At 40.7% G+C, this 23,566-nt stretch overlaps 1 protein-coding gene and 1 pseudogene across 3 annotated transcripts in view; one reads left to right on the top strand and one right to left on the bottom strand.

Moving 5' to 3' along the window:
* The window catches only part of ATR (ATR checkpoint kinase), a 161,447-nt gene that overhangs the window by 60,515 nt on the left and 77,366 nt on the right, over window positions 1-23,566 (bottom strand). Inside the window, exons 22-26 of one of the 2 annotated variants that reach the window (XM_079777343.1) lie at window positions 14,993-15,199; window positions 13,810-13,923; window positions 11,072-11,187; window positions 2,093-2,213; window positions 424-561 (exon numbers count right to left, since the gene is read on the bottom strand). In XM_079777343.1, the coding sequence (XP_079633469.1) occupies window positions 424-561; window positions 2,093-2,213; window positions 11,072-11,187; window positions 13,810-13,923; window positions 14,993-15,199 (696 nt within the window). The remainder of the gene's footprint in view (window positions 1-423; window positions 562-2,092; window positions 2,214-11,071; window positions 11,188-13,809; window positions 13,924-14,992; window positions 15,200-23,566) is intronic. The other variant, XM_079777344.1, reaches the window with a different exon arrangement.
* On the top strand, window positions 7,432-10,077 carry LOC307103409 (serum response factor-binding protein 1-like; annotated as a pseudogene). Its single transcript has one exon. The product of its transcript is annotated as a serum response factor-binding protein 1-like (transcript).

Genomic DNA, 23,566 nt, shown 5'->3' with positions numbered 1-23,566 from the left:
AGTGCTATATGTATGTACATACACACACACACACACACACACACATTTGAATTTACAAAAAATTGAATTTATAAAATATAAAAATCGTAATAAAATATCCTCCTTCCCCTACCCTAATTCACAGTACCATTTCCCCAGAAAAACCACTATTAATAGTTTCTTATGTATCCTTCTCAAAAGTTCTGTGAATATTTGGGTATATATTTTATATACTTTCTAAGTTTCTGCACTAAGAATTATATAATTTTTTTATAAATAATAGGTTAAAGAGGATACTGTATGCCTTTAGACATCATAGTATTGATTTACATTTCCTACTAATAAGTATCCTTTCTTTTCTTTTTTTTTTTTTTTTATAAGTATCCTTTCTAATATATTGGACAAATGTTTGGACAGAGACCCAAGTAAAATAATCTCTCTCACCTCCTGCTGATCTTCTTGATTACAACCCAACAACACATACACTAAAATATGTGGAAGAAGATAGATGGTAACCTTGAAATCATGCTTCATCATAATGCTACAGCAGGTGAAAATTTTACTGGCAAGATCATGCCGAACCTGTAAACTCAATGGTTGAAGGAAAGTGAGTAATTTTAATGTCAAAGAAAAACATTTGAGATTATTTATTATTGCAGAGTAGGTACTCTCTTATAGAAAGAGAGGAATATGCACTCAACCAAGGCAGCTTTCAGATCCCTGCCTCTCTTTTTAGTCTAAACACCCCCAAGTGCCTGAACTACTGAGATCTCCTTAGGCAATACAGATACCTGGGCTGCCAACTACCTCAGTATAAATGGTCCTCACCCCTTATAGTTCATAATGTATACCATGTTTTGTTACAGATTAACTTCCTTGATTACAGTATATTTTACTTAGCTAACATTATGTTTAGAGCATTAATTCCCTGAGCACATAGATGAGTAAAATAACGAAAAAGAATGCTCTGGGCCAGCACATTAAACATATGGTTAACATTTCAATAAGTAATAAACAGTGATTAACTATAGGAGAAAAAATTTTTAATAGAAAATTAAATTACTTGGGGTTAGAGTCAAATTTTATTAATATGACCTAACCTTTGATTTACCTATAGTACTATTCTCTTAAAAATTTTATAGCTTTCCTTCTTCAAATATAAATGCTTCACTTAAAAAAAAATCTAAAAAATTCCATTGTTAGAAGTAATTATGTTCTACATTTCACATATATTTTCAGTATGTTTATAAAAAATGACAGAAATTTTCTTTAAATTACCAATATAAATTATTATAATAATATTTAAACACTAAGAGAAATATGAATTTTTTAAAAGTTGTGGATTTTAGCCGAAACCGGTTTGGCTCAGTGGATAGAGCGTCGGTCTGCGGACTGAAGGGTCCCGGGTTCGATTCCGGTCAAGGGCATGTGCCTTGGTTGCGGGCACATCCCCAGTAGGGGGTGTGCAGGAGGCAGCTGATCGATGTTTCTCTCTCATCGATGTTTCTCTCTATCCCTCTCTCTTCCTCTCTGTAAAAAATCAATAAAACATAAAAGAAAAAAAAAAAAGTTGTGGATTTTAAATATGCCTTAAATATTTTCTTGGAAAACAGAATGCCTTTTTGCCTGTGGGCATGTAAAAATTTCATATCAGAACTATACCTCTATTTTTCCATGAAATTTCAACTTTTTAAAATCTTTATTTTTATTTTGGGGCAAGTTCAGATTGTGTATCTTCTTTTAAAAATAACAAATAAAGGGAAACATATCTTTTATTACATAAAGAATCTTTTTATTAAGTAATAAACTCTGATAAAGTATTAACTTCCTTTTAAACAGTATTTTACAACTTAAAATGAACAAACATAAAGTAATAACGTTTACAAACACATAAGACCATAGTAATTTGATAAAACAATGATCTCCTTACTCAGAAACTGGTAGCAATAGAGAAATTGTTACTCTTTATTAGTAAATATTTTCTACAAAAATTTCTATCACTGACAATACAAATATTTCAATGCCTCCTGTGTGTGCAATGTATTCAGATAGATGTTCTCATTTCCTTTAGAATTTCTGTTCAGGGAACAAATTCTTAACAGAATTCTCTTACCTTTGTTATAAGATAACCTGCCCAAGTTGCTGACCATTCTGCAAAGTTATTACCTAATTTACTTAAGTAAATTGGCTTCTTTACTCCAGACCAATCTGTTGACTTCTGAGAACTCTTGTATCTGTAATTTTGAAAATTTGTATATTGAAAAAAATATAATTATATAACAATCTGTTAAGATCTTTAATGATGTTGGCCCAGAAAGAAACTCACTACAGACTGATTCATTTGCCTCTCAGCATAACCATTATTACTTGTCTCATTTTCAGTTCTTATAAGTATATTTCTAGTATCACATGATCTCACTCATCTAGGGGAAATGATGAACAACATAAACTGATGAACAAAAACAGACCCAGAGACAGGGAAGCATCCATCAGATTGTCAAAACTCAGAGGGAAGGTAGGGGAGGGTGGGGGTAAGGGGGAGAGATCAACCAAAGGACTTGTGTGAATGCATATGAGCCTAACCAGTGGTCAGGGACAACAGGGGGTGGGGGCATGCGTGGGGAGGGGTGTGGGATGGGAATGGGGGGACGAGGACAAATATGTGATACCTTAATCAATAAATAAATTAAAAAATAAAAACAATAAAACAAACAAAAAGAAGATCTTTAATAAAAAATGTTGAAGGAACTATCAACTCTTCCACTGACTATCCCACTAGTGCTTTGCCTTTACTGAAATCTAATTAAAGATACTACTTTTCCTATATCTTTCTTTTTAAATTTACTTACTGATTTTGAGAAAGGAAGAGAGACAGGGAGAAAGAGAGAGGGAGAGAGAAACATTGATTTGCTGTTCCACTTATTTATGCATTCATTGGCTGATTCTTGTAGGTGCCCTGACCAGAATCGAGCCTGCAATATTGGCTTTAACCAGCTGAGCGACCTGGCCAGGGCTTTTCTACATTCTTTGTAATGGTGGGGTGCGAGGTCATTCTTAATACACGTCAAGTACGTCCAAGGATTCCAGTCGGCCTCCTCTTCCTTTCAGATCCTTTGATTGCCCTTCTTATCTTCTGTAAGAAAGATCTTTTCTTTTGAGCTTCAAGTCACTCAGGAATACTATTCTCTTCTCTATTCCTCATTAATGGCATCTACCAAATTCATTGATTATCAAGCTCATTAGTAACTTTAGTACAATGCTCAGTGTTTTCTTTCTTCCCCAAGTCTTATCATCCTGAGAGGCTTCAATGTCTGGATGGACATCTAATCAGACTTGAAACTTCTCAATGACTTTCTCCTCTACTTTATCAGGACACCCTGGCCATTACAAAGAAACATCATCACTACCAAAATAAAGTACTTAAACGCTTTACTCTATGGCTACAGTTTCCCAAATTTCCAGTTCTTTCACCCAGTTATTCTAATACAGATTTTCCATCTCACTGAGATCTTTTATCCCTTGACCCAACTAAACTCTCCTTATCTATAATACCTTCCTTTCATTATCTCTTTCCCCAACCAGCTTGGTTTTCACGGTCCTTTACTTCAAGCACTCCCTTGATAACATCCTCTACCATTCCACTGCCACACTGTCTCTATCAGCTGTACTCATTTGCCAACCTCCAAACCTTGAGTCAATCTAAATGTTTGCCTTCACTGTAATGATATCCAGGCCACTGGACCAATAGCAGAAAAACACTCAATTGTTTATGAGGTCAGTACTAATGTATATTCTTAATTTTCAACATCGGTGCATCTTTCTACAGCCCAGAAATCCTTTTGAGCTTTGCATATTAGCTCTCTCCTGTTTTCCCCAGTGGCTATGTCAAATCCTCTCTCCCAATTATATCTATACCAGCTCCACAGCCACTTGCACCAACAGTGTCATTTTCTATACCTCATATTTCATGGAGAAAATAAACCATTGCTTCCCATAATCACATCTGTAAACTTAGCGAAGTTATATCCATGATTTAATCTTCCCCTATTACAAAGGAAAATATTTTACTTCCTTTAGGTCTAATCACCCATTAGGAATATGGCTATCATCCTCAGGCTATATCAATGATCAATTCTCCTCCCTAACTTCAATATGATCCTATTTGCTGCTCAGCATTAACATTTAAATATGTTCAAATAGCTCTTACCTTACTACATGTGTGTAGCTTTTGAGGGGAGGGGGTTACTTGTCAATCTCCAATTAAGGTTAGGAAACGAGAAATATAATAAATGCCCTATACTCAAGGTCCCCAGCAAACATTATGTATTTCACCATATTTTAAGTATCTAAAAAAAAACGGAAGATCCAATAATCTCTCAATTAACCATCACTATTTTGAATAATCCTATCTAATAATAGACAAATATGCAAATTGACCATACCTCCAACACACCCACAAGCCACGCCCATCATCCAATCAGAGCGAGTATGCAAATTAACCCAAACCAAGATGGCTACAGCCACAGAGAGCAAGGTTTCCTAGGTAACAGAGGAAGCCAAGCTTTCCGCCTGCCCTTGCCAGGCCTATGCCTCCACTCAAGCTACAAAGTTTCAATTATAGAAATTCAAACAAATGGTGGCAGAATGGAGCTTGAGAGAGCAGGCCAGGGTTGCCGCCGGCAACAGGGGAAGCAAAGCTTTCCGCACACCCTGGCCGGTCCCACCCGCTTAAGGCAACAAAGTTTCAATTATAACCCCAACACAAATGGCTGCTGGCCTCGGAGGGAGCCCCAGGCTTGGCTCCGCTCCAGGCTACAAAGTTTCAATTGTAGAAGGAAAATAAATTCCAGATACCAGGGCCTTCGCTTGGGTTGCCAGGGGGTGTGGCCAGCCTGCAAACCACCACAGGCCCCTCGCTCAGGCCACCCCACACCCCAAGGGAACCCCCACCTGATCCGGGATGCCCTTCAGGGCAAACCAGCTGGCCCCCACCCCTGTACCAGGCCTCTATCCTATCTCATAAAAGAGTACTATGCAGATTGATCATCACTGCAACACACAATACAGCTGCCCCCATGTGGTCAAAGATCCTGCCCCCATGTGGACACAAGATGGCCACTAAAGATGGCCAGCAGGGGAGGGCAGTTGGGAGGCACCCGGCCTGCAAGGGAGGGCAGTTGAGAGGGACCAAGCCTGCAAGGGAGGGCAGTTGGAGGTGATCAACCCTGCAGGCGAGGGCAGTTAGGGGTGACCAGGCCGGCAGAGGAGGGAAGTTGGGGGCAAACAGGCTGGCAGCGGAGTGGTTAGGGGGTGATCAGGCTGGCAGGCAGAAGCGGTTAGGGGCAATCAGGAAGGCAGGTAGACAAGCAGTTGGGAGCCAGCAGTCCTGGATTGTGAGAGGGATGTCCGACTGCCCGTTTAGGCCCGATCCCGGTGGGTGGGATCGGGCCTAAACAGGCAGTCAGACATCCCTTGAGGGGTCCCAGATTGTAGAGGGTACAGGCTGGGCTGAGGGACAACCCCCCTCCATGCACGAATTTCGTGCACCGGGCCTCTAGTCTTAAATATAATTCTCTAAATGACTTTACCAAGCTTTATAATAAACTTAGCAAGAAAACTACTAATATTAGTATTCAAGCCAGATTCTACTTAGCCACAGCCAAATTTTTTTCTGAAAATTATTTTGATGGCAACTTTAAACTGTAGTTGACCTAAGTTCGAAAAATAAAATCTCCCAAAGACAGTCATAATTTAATCTAATTTTAGTGATTGCATATTAATACCCCAATTGAAAAAAATATGTTAAAGGAGAATATAGAAATTTAGGGCACCAAAAACAAAAATATGGTTTTAGGAAATTCTTTATTATTCCCAGGCCCTATGAAGCAAATGTCAAGAAGTCTAAGCTATAAAAGTGACCTATTTCTTAATCTGGCATCTTAATGTTTTATTTTGTTTTTAAATATGTTTTTATTAATTTCAGAGAGAGAGAGATAGAAACATTGATCAGTTGCCTCCTGCATGCCCCCTACTGGGGATCAAGCCAGCACCGGAGCATGTGCCCAGACAGGGAATGGAACCTGTGACCTCCTAGTGCATGGGACAATGCTCAACCAACTGAGCTACACCAGCCAGGCATCTTGGTGTTTTGTACAAAAGCTTTCAAACAAATTTCCATTAAAACTGCCCCTCTAATGACCTTTTATTTTTATGAGTACAATTTCAATGAGCAGATCCCAGCCAGATATATCTCCTAACTTTCCACCATTGAGAGACCTCTTAGAGGTTCCTTCAAGGTCTCAAGACATAAAAGAAGAAGGATCATAAGAATTCTCATTGCTTTGCTAATATCACTCTTATAAATGACCACTGAAATGCTGCTTCTTATGAAAGAACTAGAGGCCCAGTGCATGGATTCGTTCACCAGTGGGGTCCCTCGACCTGGCCTGCGCCCTCTTGCAAGTCCAGGAGCCCTCGGGGGACGTCCGACTCCCAGCTTAGACCCGCTCCCCAGGCGGAGCGGACCTAAGCCGGGAGTTGGACATCCTTAGCGCTGCCACGGAGGTGGGAGAGGCTCCTGACACCACCGCTGCGCTCTCCAGTCATGAGGCAGGCTTCTAGCTGAGTGGTGCTCCCCCTGTGGGAGTGCACTGAATGCCAGGGGGCAGCTCCTGCATTGAGAATCTTCCCCCTGGTGGTCAGTGCACGTAATAGCAACCGGTCGTTCTGCCATTCGGTCAATTTGCATATTAGCCTTTTATTATATAGGACTAGAGGCCCAATGCATAAAATTCGTGCAAGGGCCATGGCCCTGACCCCTGCCGGCCATGCCTCTGTCACGGCCCCTGCCCACTGTCACCACAGCAGGGGGCCCTTACTGCCACTACCTTGGCCCCCACCCGCTGCAGCTTTGTACAGAAGAAAGGACATCTGATCTAATTAGCATATTACCCTTTTATTATTATAAACTAGAGGCCCGGTGCACGAAATTCATGCACTGGGGGAGAGGGGTGTCCCTCAGCCCAGCCTGCACCCTCTCCAATCTGGAACCCCTTGAGGGACATCCGACTGCCCGTTTAGGTCCCATCCCACATGGCAGGGGATGAGGCCTAAATGGGCAATCGGACATCCCTCTCACAATCCAGGACTGCTGGCTCCCAACTGCTCGCTTGCCTGCCTGATTGCCCCTAAGCGCTTCTGCCTTCCAGCCTGATCACCCCGAACCACTGTCCTGCCAGCCTGATCGACGCCTAACTGCTCTGCTGCCAACCCGATTGCCCCTAACTGCCCTCCCCTGCCGGCCTGGTCACCCCTAACTGCCCTCCCCTTCCAGCCTGGTCGCCACTAACTGCCCTCCCCTGCAGGCCTGGTCGCCCCCAACTGCCCTCCCCTGCCAGCCTGGTCACCCCCAACTGCCCTCCCCTGCCGGCCATCTGTGTCCACATGGGGGAAGCCATCTTTGACCACATGGGGGCAGCCATATTGTGTTGTAGTGATGGTCAATTTGCATATTACTCTTTTATTAGATAGGATTTTACTACAAGGCATGGTTTTAAGACTCAAAGTAGTAATTTATCCAAGGTCACATATCCAACTAGCATGTGGCCTAGACTACCTAAAATTACAATTTCTAAATAATTAATAATTTATCTATTTCAATCAGTCCTAACAAAGTTACTAAAATTGAAAAGAAAATACTTTTTGTAAAAATAGAGGGAGAGGCATTCATATGCCAGCAGCAGCGGATCCTCTTCTCAAATTTACCATGTCTCAACTGGGGAATCTGAACCTCAATAATGAGGTTGTGAAGATGAGAAAAGAAGGAAAGAGAATCTGAGTTTTGGCTACCCCCAAAACTTGTCAGGCATGTTGGCAGACTGAAGTCAAGGAAGAGTGCTAAAGATGCACTTTTAAAAAACCAAAGATAAGATCAACAATTGCTTGAAGAAATTCATGCATGAAGGAATACAAACCCAATATAGTAACTAAATCTGCTCTTGGTGATATCAATTTTGAAAAAAATTGCAAAAGCCTGATTTTAATGTGACTGAAAGAGCAATTGCCAGACTATCAATGTACCCTCTTCTGAAGGAAAAAATAGATGTGCTAAAAGCTTGTGTCAAAACCTTTAAAGACCCAAGACAAAATGATACTGAAGTTAAGTCATCAAAAAATGCTTCAGACAAAATTCATTCCAAGGACACTTCATATTCAAATGATGATGCTATTAAGTTACAGCATGAAGGAACTATTATCAGTGAGCAAAACGACAAAGAAGCTAAAATATTGGCAATGAAATCAATAAATAGTACAAAAGGAAAAACAGCCATGATGGAACATGGACCCAAAACAATGGACATTCCAAATTCTCCACTAAAGAATTCTGTAGTTCCCTCTGAATCCCAGAAGACACCTGCTGACCCCAAAATGAAAATGTTTTATCAAACCACACAAAAAAAGTCCGATAGCTCACTTGGTGGTAACAGTGATGATGAATTACATGAAGAAGAGAAGGAGTATTCTGATGACAGCATAGAAGAAAGGCTTTACAGTCTTCCTGTCGGAAGCCAGTTCCAGCAGCACGTCATAATTGCAAGAGTTTCAACAAAAGGTTGGTGGAACTTGCGGACTCAACAAGGGCTGAGTCACACATGTTATTACCTGTTGGGAATGGCTGAAAGGCATTTCCCCAAACCTGAAAAGGATGATTGTTTGCTGCCAGACAGCTCAGGGCATCTTAATCTACATGTTATTGCCTCCTACTGGTCAAACACCTGAACAGCCGTAAGCTATTCCCCAATCTGACAACGCTTCTGTACAGAAACCCTACCCTTTGAAGTGTATATCTTCACCTTGCCTTAGGACAATTTGTGTTAATAAAAAGCAAGGGGTCCTGAGACAAGGAGGACTTAGTTTCTTTAGCTAGGCTCCTCTGACCCCCAATGACTTTCAAAATTATCTTTCATCTCTGGACTCTTATTCAAGTTACACACAGCCTTTCTCCAGATTGCTGAACCCTTCTTAATGCCAGAACAAGAACCCCGGCATCTTCCATGTCTAAGGACAGTGATAGTGGTGATTTATTCCTTCATTGGAAAAGTCAGACAGACATGAAACAAAGAAAGCAGTTGTCATGCTTCAGCTTTGAAACAAAATCCCCACCAAGTGTTTACTGAATAAGATATACTTGAAACTCATCAGGGTATAAAAATGACAAAAACGAACCAAGTACAGAATCAAGGAAGTTTGAATCACAGCTTTTCCAAGACTCTAAAGACTTTAAAAAGAAATTACAGAGAACAGGCTCAGAGAAAAGCAAAATTAATGTCAGCTCAAGGATCAGTTTTAAGAGTGCACAAAGAGGACCTGAAAATACAAAACAGACATAGCTGCCTCAGCATCATCATGGGAAGCAAAACAATAAAAAAATTGCTATGTTTCAAGGGGGAAAAATTACATCTGATGATTGATTAGTACTTTTTTTTCTGAACTTTTCCATCTAAAAATTCTTTTTCTTCTTTTTGATTTTTACCAGCCCATTGTTTAAACTCATATTTGAAGAAGTCTCTTTGGAGGGGCCTAGAATAAGTTTGTTGTTGTCTTTATTTCTCTTTTTTAAGTGTGTTCATGTTATGTTTATACAAACCTTCCACTAATCAACTGCATACATTGGTTTTTATTTCAGAGGAAGAGAGAGGGGGAGAGAAATAGAAACAGCAATGATGAGAATCATTGATCAGCTGCCTCCAACACACCCCACACAGGGGATTGAGCACTCAATCTGGGCATGTGCCCTGACTGGGAATCGGAACTTTGACCTCCTGTTTCATAGGTCAACACAGCCACTGAGCCATGCTGACCAGGCTCATAAATTGGTTTTTAAAAATATGCTCAGACTGTTCCTTGTTTGTTTATTTGTTATTCCTCACCCAAGGATATTTTTCCATTGATTTTTTTATTATTTTATTTATTTAATCTTTTTTTTTGGAAAGTATTACATAGGTCCCCTTTTTTCCCCATTAACCTCTCCCAGCTCCTGTCCCCACCCCCAGGCCCTGACCACCCCATAGTCTGTGTCACAGTTTATGCATATATACATACAAGTACATTGGTTGATCACTTCCCACCCACCCTCCCCTGTCTTCCCTCTGAGGTTCAACAGTCTGTCCATTGAATTTTTAGAGAGTGGAAGGTAGGGGAAGAGATAGAGAGAGGGAAACATCGATGTGAGAGAAACACATCAACTGATTGCCTCTTGCATGCACCCCGACCAGGATCAAGCCTGCAACTGAAGTATGTGCCCTTGACTGGAATCGAACCCGGGACCCTTCAGTCTGCAGGCCGGCGCTCTATCCACTGAGCCAAACTGGCTAGAGCCAGACTGTTCCCTTTATAAGAGAATTTTAAGATTATAACTCTCAGATTTCCTCATTTGTGCTTATCATGAAATGTATCTAAATAGATAGGTGTTTCTTTGCTTTGAAAATAAATGTTGAGGTACATTTCAAATTAATAATAGAAAAACGTAAGGAAATTTAAGCTATTTAAAATAGATCACCTCTGCTAAAAGTTATTCTTGTTAGCAAAACTAAGATGAAGATAGTAATGCTTATTATGGGTATACATATAATAAACTATACAAATAAGTATAATTTTTATTATAGCTTTAAAAAAAGTAGAGGTAGAAAATGTCTTCATGAGGAGAAACTGGCTAGGATTGAAAATATGTTATCTCTAATTGAGATTACCTTTAAACTCTTAAATTTCTGTATTAATTACACCTTGCAAAAGCTTCAACTCATATTTAATTTAAAGTAGATTCTTCCAAAATACTATGTTAGCTGAATTTTTAAAAAGTCAATCCTTTTAACTTCAATAAGCATGACTAAATATTTAAAATTACAGAATTTAACTAATGGGCAAACTGTACTTTCATTTTAACAAAATTATAAATAAACATATATCACAGTGGAAAACACATACTAAAACATATTAAAAAAACTTTGAATGCTAAAATAATATATCAAAAATAAAATTAACTTTATGCAGTTAAAAACAATGTTATGAAAACAGTTTTAATGAATCCACAAACCTAGTATTTAGATGAGGTTCCAATATTTCCCGAACATGCTCAGGAAATTTCCTCCACAATTGGTGACCTGGGCTGTCGGTCGGCATCTCTCTACAGTCATAAATCGAAAGTAACTCCTACAAATGCATATTTTACATTTTTAAATCCCCAGTAAAGCAGGTAAACCTTTAGATTCATCAATATTCCACATACGATAGTTATAAATATACACAGAAAGATACACAAAATTATAAAATGGGGTTATGAACCTGTTTAGGACATTTATTTCAATGCTTAGAACCATTTAGATGACTTACTCAAGGTCACAAAGCTGTGACAGTACTTGTACATGCAGTTTGTGTTTTATATATAATATGTATTAAAATATAAGATTGAGAGGTATTTGGAAGAAAAAAATTGAAATTTCCTATATTTGCAAAAGTATAATTCTTAGAATTTAACCATTTAAAAAAATTTTGCTTGTTATATATTTATTTATTTTTAATTCTACCACCATTTTTGAATTCTAATGAAAGCAACTAATAATCCACAATAATTCAAAAATTCAAGATATCTCATAGTCTAGATATAAAATATTGAGCTTAAAATTTGGAAAATAAGATGCAAATGTTAAAGACCAATTTACTATTCAAGCCCAGGAATTAAATGATTATATTTTATCTTCCTGAAAATAAAATCAATGGGATTTTATACATGAAGAAAAAATCTTTGTCTCTAATCTCAATCTTCAAAATAAGACAAATATGTTAGTGTTTTGTATCTTCCATCATATATTACTCTTTCTTTCCAACTCCATTAAAAATGACCATATGCATAGCTTTTTCCTAATACTTAAAAATATAAGCATTATATAGCAAAACATACTTAATAATTATATTTAGTATTTTTAAATTAAAGGAAATATGTGAAAAGTCCAAATATAGACACATCCAAAACTCACTTTCATTTAACTTTAAAGTGTTATAAAAATTTTATTTGAAGCCAACTTTCTCTTATGTTTGGCAAAGTTGACAGACTTACTAATTCCCTGACTTTCTGGTTTCAGGACCATTTACACTGAAAAATGCTAGTATACTTACAATTGCAGACCTTGCCTCATATTTCATTGAGAAAACAGAAGCAATCAGCAGAGACCTCTACAACTTCTATCTTCTTATCTACCCAACTTGGCAATATCAGTATCAGTGCCCACATGCTCTTTTTCTCTTGTTACTACAGAAGGATTGTTTTTGTTGTTAATTAAGGTTACTTATCCCTTTTACTTCTATGCTACATTCCATATCTCTTTACCTACTTAAAATAGCATTACATTATCTCCTACATCACTTTACTCCCCTCTGCTAAACTGTTCCCAAGCAACAAATAAACATACTGTTATTTCCCCCACCTTTACTCATATTTCCTCTCCAGCCATTCTCATTCTTCTAAACTCAAGAGTTTCTGTAATTTCTATAATTCCCCTCTTCCCATATGTTCTTAAAAATACTCTAACAAGGCTTTCTATACTCCACTGAAACTGCTCTAATCAAGGTCATCAATGACCTTTATGTTACAATAGCCAAGTCAATTGTCAATCCTGTAATCAGCATTTCATACAGTGAATCACTCCATACTTCTTGAAACACTTCCTTGTCTTCCAAAGTACTACGTTATTCTACTTTATTGGCAATTCCTTCTCAGTTTTAATTGTTCCCTCTTCTTCCCACTGACCTCTCATTCTCCAGATCTCAATTACTAGAACCTGTCTATCTATATTCCCTCTCTTGATCATCTCATCCAGAATCATAGTTTTAAGTACCATATCTATAATAATAAAGCTCCAAATACTTATATGTAATGGAGACCTCTCACCATGAATGCTAGACCTGCATATCTAACAAAACAAAAAAACCTTCTAATTGAAAAAATATATATACCATGAAAAAAAAAAGCGACATCAAATATTTATTACATGTATGGTAGACAAAGGGTTAATTTACATTATATCCAAATAGGTCTTACATATCAATAAAAAATAGACCAATTACCAAGAGAAAAATGGGAAAAGAGAGAAAATTCATTAAAAAGCAATAAATATATAAAGGATGTTATACCTCTCTCCTAATTAAATGAAAATTAAAATAAAACGGTACCATTTTTCAACTGTCACACTGGTAAAAATTTTAAATTTTGATAAAAAACATTTGTCAAGGGAATAGAAACTGGTAAAATTTTATTTTAATAAAGCTCTGTACTTGCTCTGAGACATTTTAATTTCTGGGTATTTATATTATTAACATATTTACTCAAAGTGCTCAAAAATATAAGTATGTTCTCTCAATCATTTTTTGTAAAAGCAAAACATTAAATGTAATCTAAATGTGTTAAATAAATTTCTTAAATAAACGTATATTCATAATGAATACTAAGTCACTGAAAAAAAATGAATTGTACTGATATGGAAATTATCCAAGACAGACTGTTAAACACAAAGGAAAATAAAGTTACAGAATATAAGTAATATGATCTCCTTTGGTGGAGAAAATATACATATTTATATATAGAGATAATTTTTCAAAATACTTATAATAATCTGTTGAGTGTGTATACTTCTGTACTCTGAACTTTTTCTTATGAACTTGTATTATTTTAATAACAAAAATAAGAGTTAAAAAATAAGAGTTTCCAAAGTACAGAATTAAAAATTTCTTACTAAAAACCAGTAACATAAAGTCAGTAATGACTACATGCACTCTTACTTGAATGGCATACGCAGCAGAATCTTGAGCTCGACTATTATCTGCATATGCAAGGTAAGCTCTTGTCAGTTCCATCAATAATCCATAGGCAAAACTCGAATCTTCTACTCCAGTCTCAATAAAAACAAGAAAAAAATCAAGGATAATTTGCATAAATTTTTCTAAACTGTATTATATCTTCCATGGTGAATTTATCTTAGAAAAGGAAAGAATAGTAAGGTTAAACTAAGTTTGGTAGTAAGGCTAAAATATAATCTGTAGTGACGTTAAATCTAAGGCTTTTAAGGCTATTTATGTGATAGACTAGTGGCCCTGCATGTGTGCGAGTAGCTCACTGCTGCTTGCCTCAGCTGTGCGCCTGCCCACAGCCACCACAGCTCTCCCAGGCTCACAGCTCACTGCCCCGCCCTCTTGTAGCTCTCAGTGGCTTGTAGCTCGCTGCCCTGCCCTCCTGGTGATCGGTCCTTATGCGTCACGGCATAACAACCATTTGTATATTACCTCTTTATTATATAGGATTAGAATCATTCAACTTTTATATAACTCCAACTATTTGTGGGTTTTGTCTTTTTAACCCTTAGAAAGTTGTAAATATGTCATTTCCTGGAGAAGCTCCAAAAAATAATGTGTACCAATATGTTAAAAGTTCAGTTTAATTTCATTTTATAGGATTTTGCATTCATTTGACCACAGAAACCTTTTTATACATACACTCTTAGAACACTCTGGGAAATTAGTTTCCCATGGAAACACTCAGCAATAGTGTATAAATAGTAATATTTAGGTAATTAACACCTTATTGTTACTGGTTATATTGATGACCAGTCACAATATAACTTGTGTCTGCACTTAGATTAATTTAAGAAATTTTAAGGTCTGAAAGCAATGTACAGTTTTAAAATTACTTAAATTAATGTAAGTGCAGACACAAATTATCTTATGACCAGTCAGCAAGGTGTTAAGTTTTAAGTATTTGTCAAAAATAAATTAGGAAGCTTATTTAAAAGAACACAGCACACTAAACTGGGCTCAAACTTTATTTTTAATAAAGTCAGAAGTTACCTAAATTGCCTAGTCTAGATCAAGTTCGCTAAGAATAAACCGAATAGTTCTTTGTAAGTGGAACATAGAAACCCAATAGGGCAGAGAACTCTTCTTATCATTCCAAATTACCATTACTTACCACAAATGTAAAATCTTTTCCTTGGGTTTCCGTTGTTGAAAAATCCAGTCGACCTGGATCTATTGCCCCCAACTCCCCTAAACATTCCCCACAGAGCAGCCGAGCTTGAGAGTTTGCATCTTGGCAACCTTTCAAAAGCACTGTCACCAGCTGTGAGATAACAGGCTCCACTGTCTCACTATCTGTTGCATATTTTATTAGTTTTTCCTAAAATAAAAAGAGAAAGTTTATACATAGTTTTTACAAACAAGTGTATTTTCCTAACGAGAAAACTTTAAAAGATTAAGGAATATCTGACATAAATATTACGAAATTAAATTCTCATATCTGTTATAGTTCATAATATGTTCCATATTATAATCATTAAGTGTTTGAAATTTTTAATCATTAACCCATTAAATAGTTACTATTATTACATCAGCATAACTGAGTTTTATTACATCAGCATAAAAAAATAACTAAGACAGTTCTTATCCTGAGTTCACAACCTAATGGGAAATAGACATGTAAACAAATAATTAAAATATCATATGATCTGTACAATAATAAATATATTTACAAGGTGAAGAAGATGAAAAAGAACTCAGGATAGTCAACAGATATTTCAGCAAATAAATCAAGGAGGAACAGCTAGTAGTTAAAATGAGAAGACTGAAAAGTACAAAAAAAACTATTAGAGAGGGGAAAAAGATAGGGGAAAAGGTTATGTGAAAATGATTTTTTAAAAAGAGGTAGGAAGAAAGATTAAAAACATGTTGGTTCAAATAATCCTTTGTCATCTATCTCTGTAGGATGCTGTTAACAAGAAATTATTCTAAAACCAGTTAAAGGTTAGATATTGTACTTGTGTGACTACTTTGGATACTTCATTTATATAATTTTCTTTCTAGCAAAAGTCAAGCATATATGAGAATCTCAAATTCTATGTTAAAACTGTGATTCAAATTAGAGTATTATATTTCAAAAGGAAAAAGACATTTTACCTCATCTGGAATCTTCAATATGCAATCACTTAAACAACATCACAAGTTAATTCAGAAATAAATACATAAAAAGAGGAACCAATAATCAATAATAAGAAAATATAAAAATTAAACATTTATTCACTTATTAAAATTAGAAAACAGAAAAATATTTTAGTTGACAAAGATAAATGCACTTTATACTCAAGATAAATTATGAAACACTAAATAAAAGATGATTTAAATGATATATAGTGAAATACTACTCAACCATAAGAAAAGATGAAGTACTGCCATTTGTGACAACATGGATGGATCCTGAGAATATCATGCTAAGCAAAATAAGTCAGAAAAAAAGTCAAGAACCATATAATTTCACACATACGTGGGATATAAAACTGAAAATAACAGATGAACAAATAAAACAAACAAACTCAGACTCAGACAACAATATAGTAGTTACCAAAGGGAAGGAGAGTGGGGATTAGTAGGGGGAAAATGGGGGTCAAATATATGGTGACTGAAGGAGATTTAACTCTGCGTGATAAACACAATGCAATATACAGACAATGCATTGTAGAATTGTACACTGAAATCAAGTAACTTCAGTAACCATTGTCACACAAAAAACTTAATTAAAAATTATATATCCTATCTAATAAAAGAGTAATATGCTAATTGACCATCACTCCAAGACACAAGATGGCCGCCCCCATGTGGTCAAAGATGGCTGCTCCATGTGGACACAAGATGGCCGCCACAAGATTGCCTGCAGGGGAGGGCAGTTGTGGGGAGTTAGGGGTGACCAGGCCAGCAGAGGAGGGCAGTTGGGGGTGACCAGGCCAGCAGAGGAGGGAAGTTGATGGAGACCAGGCCAACAAGAAAGGGCAGTTGGGGAGGACCCAGGCCTGCAGGGGAGGGCAGTTGCAGGGGGGACCAGGCCTGCACAGGGGAGGGAATTTGGGGGAGCAGGCCTGCAGGGTAGGGCAGTTCTGGGCGATGAGGCAAGCAGAGAGGGCAGTTAGGGGTGACCAGGCCGGCAGAGAAGGGCAGTTGGCGAAGACCAGGCCAGCAGAGGAAGGCACTTGGGGGTGACCAGGCCGGCAGAGGAAGGCAGTTGGGGGAGACCAGGCCAACAAGGGAGGGCAGTTGGGGGGTACCCAGACCTGCAGGGGAGGGCAGTTGGGGGGGGACCAGGCCTGCAGCGGAGGGCAGTTGGGGGAGACCAGGCCTGCAGGGGAGGGCAGTATGGGGGGACCAGGCCTGCAGGGGAGGGCAGTTGTGGGTGATCAGGCCACCAGGGAGGGCAGTTGGGGGGGGACCAGGCCTGCAGGGGTGTTGGAGACCGGGTGTAAGCTGACACGGTCCTTGCACCTGAAGGGGCTAGCAAGGCTTGGCCCCCTACCCACACTGTTTTCCCAGGCTTGTTTGGATGGCGGTTATCAGTAGAACGAGAGCAACCTTTCATGGCTTGCCAAGAAGTCTGTAACTATTTACTGAGATTTGCTGTACCGAGAATTTGTCCTTCTGCTCTGTCTCTCCCTTAGAGATTAAGAGGAACAAAGAATACATTCCTCTTCACAGACCTCCTATTCAGTGTTTGTGTATAAAAGGCATTGCGCGGTTAATAAAGCTGCTGCAGTCTCTCGAGGGCTCGCAGACCTCCCGACCCCGCTGTCCTGTCTTTCTTTCTTTTCTCAATTCCCACCTCCCTACCTCAGCCCAGTTCAACCTGTCAGGCTGGCCCTGACACAGGGGAGGGCAGATGGGGGGAGGGGCCAGGCCTGCAGGAGAGGATAGTTGAGGGGGGACCCAGGCCTAAAGGGGAGGGCAGTTGTGGGCAATCAGGCCAGCAGGGAGAGCAGTTAGGGGTGACTGGGCCAGAAGAAGAGGGCAGTTGGGGGAGAACAGGCCAGCAGAGGAGGGCAGTTGGGGGTAACTAGGCCTGAAGAGGAGGGCAGTTGGGGGGGGGGAGGGACCAGGCATGCAGGGGAGGACAGTTAGGGGTGACCAGACTGGCCGGTGAGGGCAGTTAGGGGCAATCAGGCTGGCCAGGGAACAGTTAGGTGTCGATCAGGCTGGCAGGGGAGTGGTTAGGGGGTGATCAGGCTGGCAGGCAGAAGCAGTTAGGGGCAATCAGGCAGACAGGCAGGCGAGCCATTGGAAGCCTGCAGTCCTGGATTGTGAGAGGTATGTCAGACTACCCGTTTAGGCCCGGGATTGAGCCTAAACGGGCAGTCGGACATCCTTTGAGGGGTCGCAGATTGGAGAGGGTGCAGGCTAGGCTGAGGGACACCCCTCCCCCATGCACGAATTTCATGCACTGGGCCTCTAGTATATATAGATATAGATATAGATATAGATATAGATATAGATATAGATATAGATATAGATATAGATATAGATATAGACATATATATATATATCATAAGTCCTTAAAAATGTTTTCACCCTATTTCATACTAGATTAGAAAAAATGGGATTTATTTTTCTGCAAAAAACTGTTGAATTCCAAAAGAATTTTTAAAATGAGTATATGTGCAATGCATCTATTTAGACAGGCTTTTTAACAAATAGATGCAATTGTATCATTTTCCAAATGTTTAACAAGTTGTCAAAACAAATCCATGTATACTCCAATTACTTGAAATGTCATTTTTATCATATTCTAAAAGTCCATATATACTTGGTTCAATTTCAGGACTTTCTATTCTTTCCTACTGGTCTGTTTATTCATGTACCAGTATCATCATATCCTACTATATAAAAACCCAGGATCCATAACATCCAAAACGACAGGAGGCTCGACCAACCTGAACTCAGCAATGACTGCCGAGGGCTGCAAATCAGGCCCGGAGAGACGCCTGGGGAGAGAGAAGCAGGGTCTGATCCATAGCCTCCATGGCAGCTATTGATCAGCACTTGCCTCTCTCTTTCGCTCCAGGCGTGGCCAGCTGATGAGCCCGCCTCTCTGATCAGGCCCATTGATAGGCCTAGAAACGCTGACTTGCATAGAAACCGACCAATCAGAACCAAATCAGGGTGAACTGTGAGGAGCCAATGGCTGCCTAGGAGGTGGAGCTTTTGATACTGAATGGCATAGAAACCAACCAATCAGAACCAAATCTGTGTGAAGTGCGAAGAGCCAATGGCTGCCTAGGAGGCAGAGCTTTTGACGCTGACTGGCATAGAAACCGACCAATCAGAACCTAATCTGGGTGAACTGGGAAGGCAGAACCTAAGGTGGGGGCTGAAGAGGGGTTTTAAGGGCAACAGCTGTTTGGTGTAAGGTGTAAGAAAGCGGTTCAATTTTTTAATGACCGGTTTGGCAGTATAGTGCATATGGCTGGCTATAAGTCCAGATTTAGGGATTATGTATTTTTGTCTGCCAAGAGCATCTCCTCCTGATGAAAAAGGCTTCTCCTGCCACCCCATTTAAGCAATCCTATCCTATATAATCTATCAATACCACTAAAAGTATAATATGCTAATTAGACCAGGTCGACCAACCATCTTCCAGACATCCAACTTCCTTCCGGACAAAGCCATGGTGGTGGGGGCCAAGGCAGAAACTGTTAGGGGCGATAAGGCTGGCAGGGGAGGGCAGTTGGGGGCGAGATCAGGCTGGCAGGGGAGGGCAGTTGGGGGTGAGATTAGGACAGCAGGGGAGGGCAGTTAGGGGCAATCAGGCCGGCAGGGGAGAGCCATTGGGGGCGAGATCAGGTTGGCAGGAGAGGGCAGTTGGGGGCGAGCTCAGGCCGGCAAGGGAGGGCAGTTAGGGATAATCAGGCAGGCAGAGGCAGTTGGGGCGAGATCAGGCCAGCAAGAAAGGGGAGCTAGGGGTGATCAGGCAGGCAGGCAGAGGTGTTAGGGGCAATCAGGCAGGAAGGCAGAGGCAGTTAGAGGCGATCAGGCAGGCAGACAGATGAGAGGTTAGGAGTCAATGGTTCCAGATTGCAAGAGGGATGTCCAATGGTTGCACATATCCCAAGGAGTCCCCGATTAGAGAGGGTGCAGGCTGAGCTCAGGGAACACCCCCGTGCACAAATTACCTGCGACGGGCCACTAGTATAATAAAAGGGTAATATGCAAATAAACCGAACAGTGGAATGACTGGAATGCCTGTGGCTCCTTGCCCCAACTGGCCCTGCCCCCCAACGGAACCCCACCTCGATCAGGGGTGGGGCAGGATAGCTAACTGCCCACAGCCCCTTGCTCCAGCCGGCCCTGACCCCCAGCGGAAACCCTGACCCTGATTGGGGCAGGCCTGCCAGCAAACAGCCCAAGGACCCTCGCCCTGGCCGACCCCATGCCCTGCCCCAGCTAGCCCGCCCCTAATGGCCCCCATCAGTGTGGACCGACTGGACCCCACCCACATATGAATTCGTGTACTGGGCCTCTAGTTAAAAAGCCTGTTATATTACTGCTATTGGCCTGGTGCACGAAATTCGTGCAGGGGTTGAGTGTCCCTCAGCCCAGCCTGCACCCTCTCCAATCTGGGACCTCTCAAGGAATGTCCGACTGCCTGTTTAAGCCCAATCCCACAGGATCAGGACTAAACGGGCAGTCTGACAACCCTCTCACAATCCAGGACTGCTGGCTCCCAACAGCTTGCCTGCCTGCCTACCTGACTGCCCCTAACTGCTTCTGCCTGCCAGCCTGATCATCCCCTAACCACTCCACTGCCAGCCTGATCAACACCTAACTGCTCCCCTGCTACCCAATTGCCCCTAACTGCCCTCCCTTGTTGGCCCAGTGACCCCTAACTGCCCTCTCATGCCAGCCTGGTCACCTCAAACTGCCCTCCCCTGCAGGCCTGGTCGCCCCAACTGCCCTCCCCTGAAGGCCTGGTTGCTCCCAACTGCCCTCACCTGCAGGACTGGTCACCCCCAACTGCCCTCCCCTGCAGGTCTGGTCACCCACAACTGCCCACCCCTGCAGGCCTGGTCACCCCTAACTTCCCTCCCCTGCAGGCCTGGCCACCCCCAACTGCCCTCCCCTGCAGGCCTGATCGCCCCCAACTGCCCTCCCTTACAGGCCTGGTCCCTCCCAACTGCCCTTCCCTGATGGCCTGATTGCCCACAACAGCCTCCCCTGCCAGCCATCTTGTGGTAGCCATCTTGTGTTCACATGGGGGCGGCCACCTTTGACCACATGGGGGTGGCCATTTTGTGTTAAAGTGATGATCAATTTGCACATTACTGTTTTATTAGATAGGACTAGAGGCCCAGTGCACGAATTCGTGCACGGGTGGGGTCCCTCGGGGATCGGGCTGAAACCCGCAGTCCAACACTACCTGCTGCTCCTGCCTGCCGCTTCCACTCATCCCAGCCCTGCTGCACCTGCCACAGGCTCATGCACACTTCCAGCTGAGTGGCGCACCCACTGTGGGAGCACAATGATCACCAGGGGGCAGCTCCTGCATTGAGAGTCTGCCCCCTGGTGGTCAGTGCATGTCAACATGACTGGCCATTTGATCACCTAGGCTTTTATATATATAGATTATGGAGGCTACAGAGTATATTCATGTCTGTCAGGCTACTGAACTCTCAAAGCTGCTCTTTTTTTTCCAGTTTTCCTAGCTATTTTCACATGTTTTGTTTTTCCACATGCACATTAGTATAAACTTTTCTAGTTGAAAAAACAACTTGGCATTTCTATCCCAGTCAGTCGATTGGGAGAGTCTCACGCTGCTACAGCAGTGCAAGCCAGCCATGAGCCCTGCGTCTGGCACCCATCTTGGGGGGTGGGAGGGCAGTGCCTGAGGGGCTGCAGTGCCCAAGGCCAACTTCCAGGAGACCGATGGAGCTGTCGGGATCATGCTGACAGCACTGGTCCCTCGGTGCCCGTTCTCTGGAGATTGTACCTGTAGGACTACTGAGGGAGGGAGTAGCTGCCGCCCGACTGGTGGGCCACCAGAATGGATCAGTCAGCTGAGTGGCGCACCCACTGTGGGAGCACAATGATCACCAGGGGGCAGCTCCTGCATTGAGAGTCTGCCCCCTGGTGGTCAGTGCATGTCAACATGACTGGTCATTTGATCACCTATGCTTTTATACATATAGATTATGGAGGCTACAGAGTATATTCATGTCTGTCAGGCTACTGAACTCTCAAAGCTGCTCTTTTTTTTCCAGTTTTCCCAGCTATTTTCACATGTTTTGTTTTTCCACATGCACATTAGTATAAACTTTTCTAGTTGAAAAAACAACGTGGCATTTCTTTCAGATGGCATTCAATAGGAATATTAAAATCTTTATAATATTGAGCATAGCCCTAACTGGTTTGGCTCAGTGGATAGAGCGTCGGCCTTTGGACTGAAAGGCCCCAGGTTCAATTCCAGTCAAGGGCATGTACCTTGGTTGCCAGCATATCCCCAGTAGGAGGTGTGCAGGAGGCAGTTGATCGATGTTTCTCTCTCATCGATGTTTCTAACTCTCTCTCTCTCTTCCTCTCTGTAAAAAAATCAATAAATATATATTTTTAAAAATATTGAGCATAACTGTCCTGACTGGTGTTGCTAATTGGTTAGAACATCAGAGCACGGACTGAAGGGTAGCAGGTTCAATTCCAGTCAAAGGCATATTCTTGGGATGTACATTCAATCCCTGACTCCAGTTGGAGCACATGTGGGAGGCAATCAATCGATTTGTGTTTTTCACATCAATGTTTCTTTTTCTCTCGTTAACCTTCACACTCTCCCTTCCTCTCTATCTCGCTCTCCCCTCACCCTTCCTTCCAACCTCCCTAAAAATCAATGGAAAAAATATCCTCAGGTGAGGATTGACCAAAAAATAAAAATAAAAAAAATAAATCTCTTACACTTTTGTGTCTTTCAGGGATGTTTTAAAGTTTTCCTCTTATTGGTTTGTACATTTATTGTGACACTTATTTTTTTAAGTATATTATCTTTCTCAGTTACTACTATAAATTGGGTTTCCCAACAAGTCTTCTACCCAGTTATTGCTTGTTATGATGATTGATTTTTATATCCTTCTATGTTACTGAATTAGTTTGTTGTCTGAAAGAGTTTTAATATGAATTCTCTACAGTTTTCAAAGTATATTAGTATATCATCTGCAAAGAGTTTTACGTCTTTTCCAATTCATGGGCTTCTGATTACTTCTCTCTTCTCTAAATTCATTTGTCAATATAAATGTTAAATATTAGTAGAGTTAATAAGTAATCTTACTTTTACTGAGAATGGATCTATTTCCTCAATAAGTAAGTGTATGTGTGTATGAATACATATACACACATATAAGTGTAATGCATACATTTCTAATGCAGTAAAGCCTCAATTTTGTGGGCCTCGATTTAATAGAATTCAGATTTAAGGTCCATATGTCGTACATGAAAATTAACACCCTGACACATATGTAATACCTTAATAAATAAATAAAATTAGGTAACTCTGTCTCTCTCTTGCAGCCTTTAAGATTCTCTCTTAGTCATTAACATTTGCCATTGTAATTATGAAATATCTTGGTGTGGGTCTTTTGGGATTAATCTTGCTTGGGACTCTGTATTTGTGCGACTTTTTTATTCCTCATAACAGGAAAGTTTTCTGTCATTTCGTCAAATAGATTCTCTAATCCCTTTTGTTCTTCTT

The sequence above is a fragment of the Cnephaeus nilssonii genome (assembly GCF_951640355.1).
Source record: "Cnephaeus nilssonii genome assembly, chromosome: 7".
Taxonomy (NCBI): Eukaryota; Metazoa; Chordata; class Mammalia; order Chiroptera; family Vespertilionidae; genus Cnephaeus; species Cnephaeus nilssonii.
This window is presented reverse-complemented; position numbering and strand designations above follow the sequence as displayed.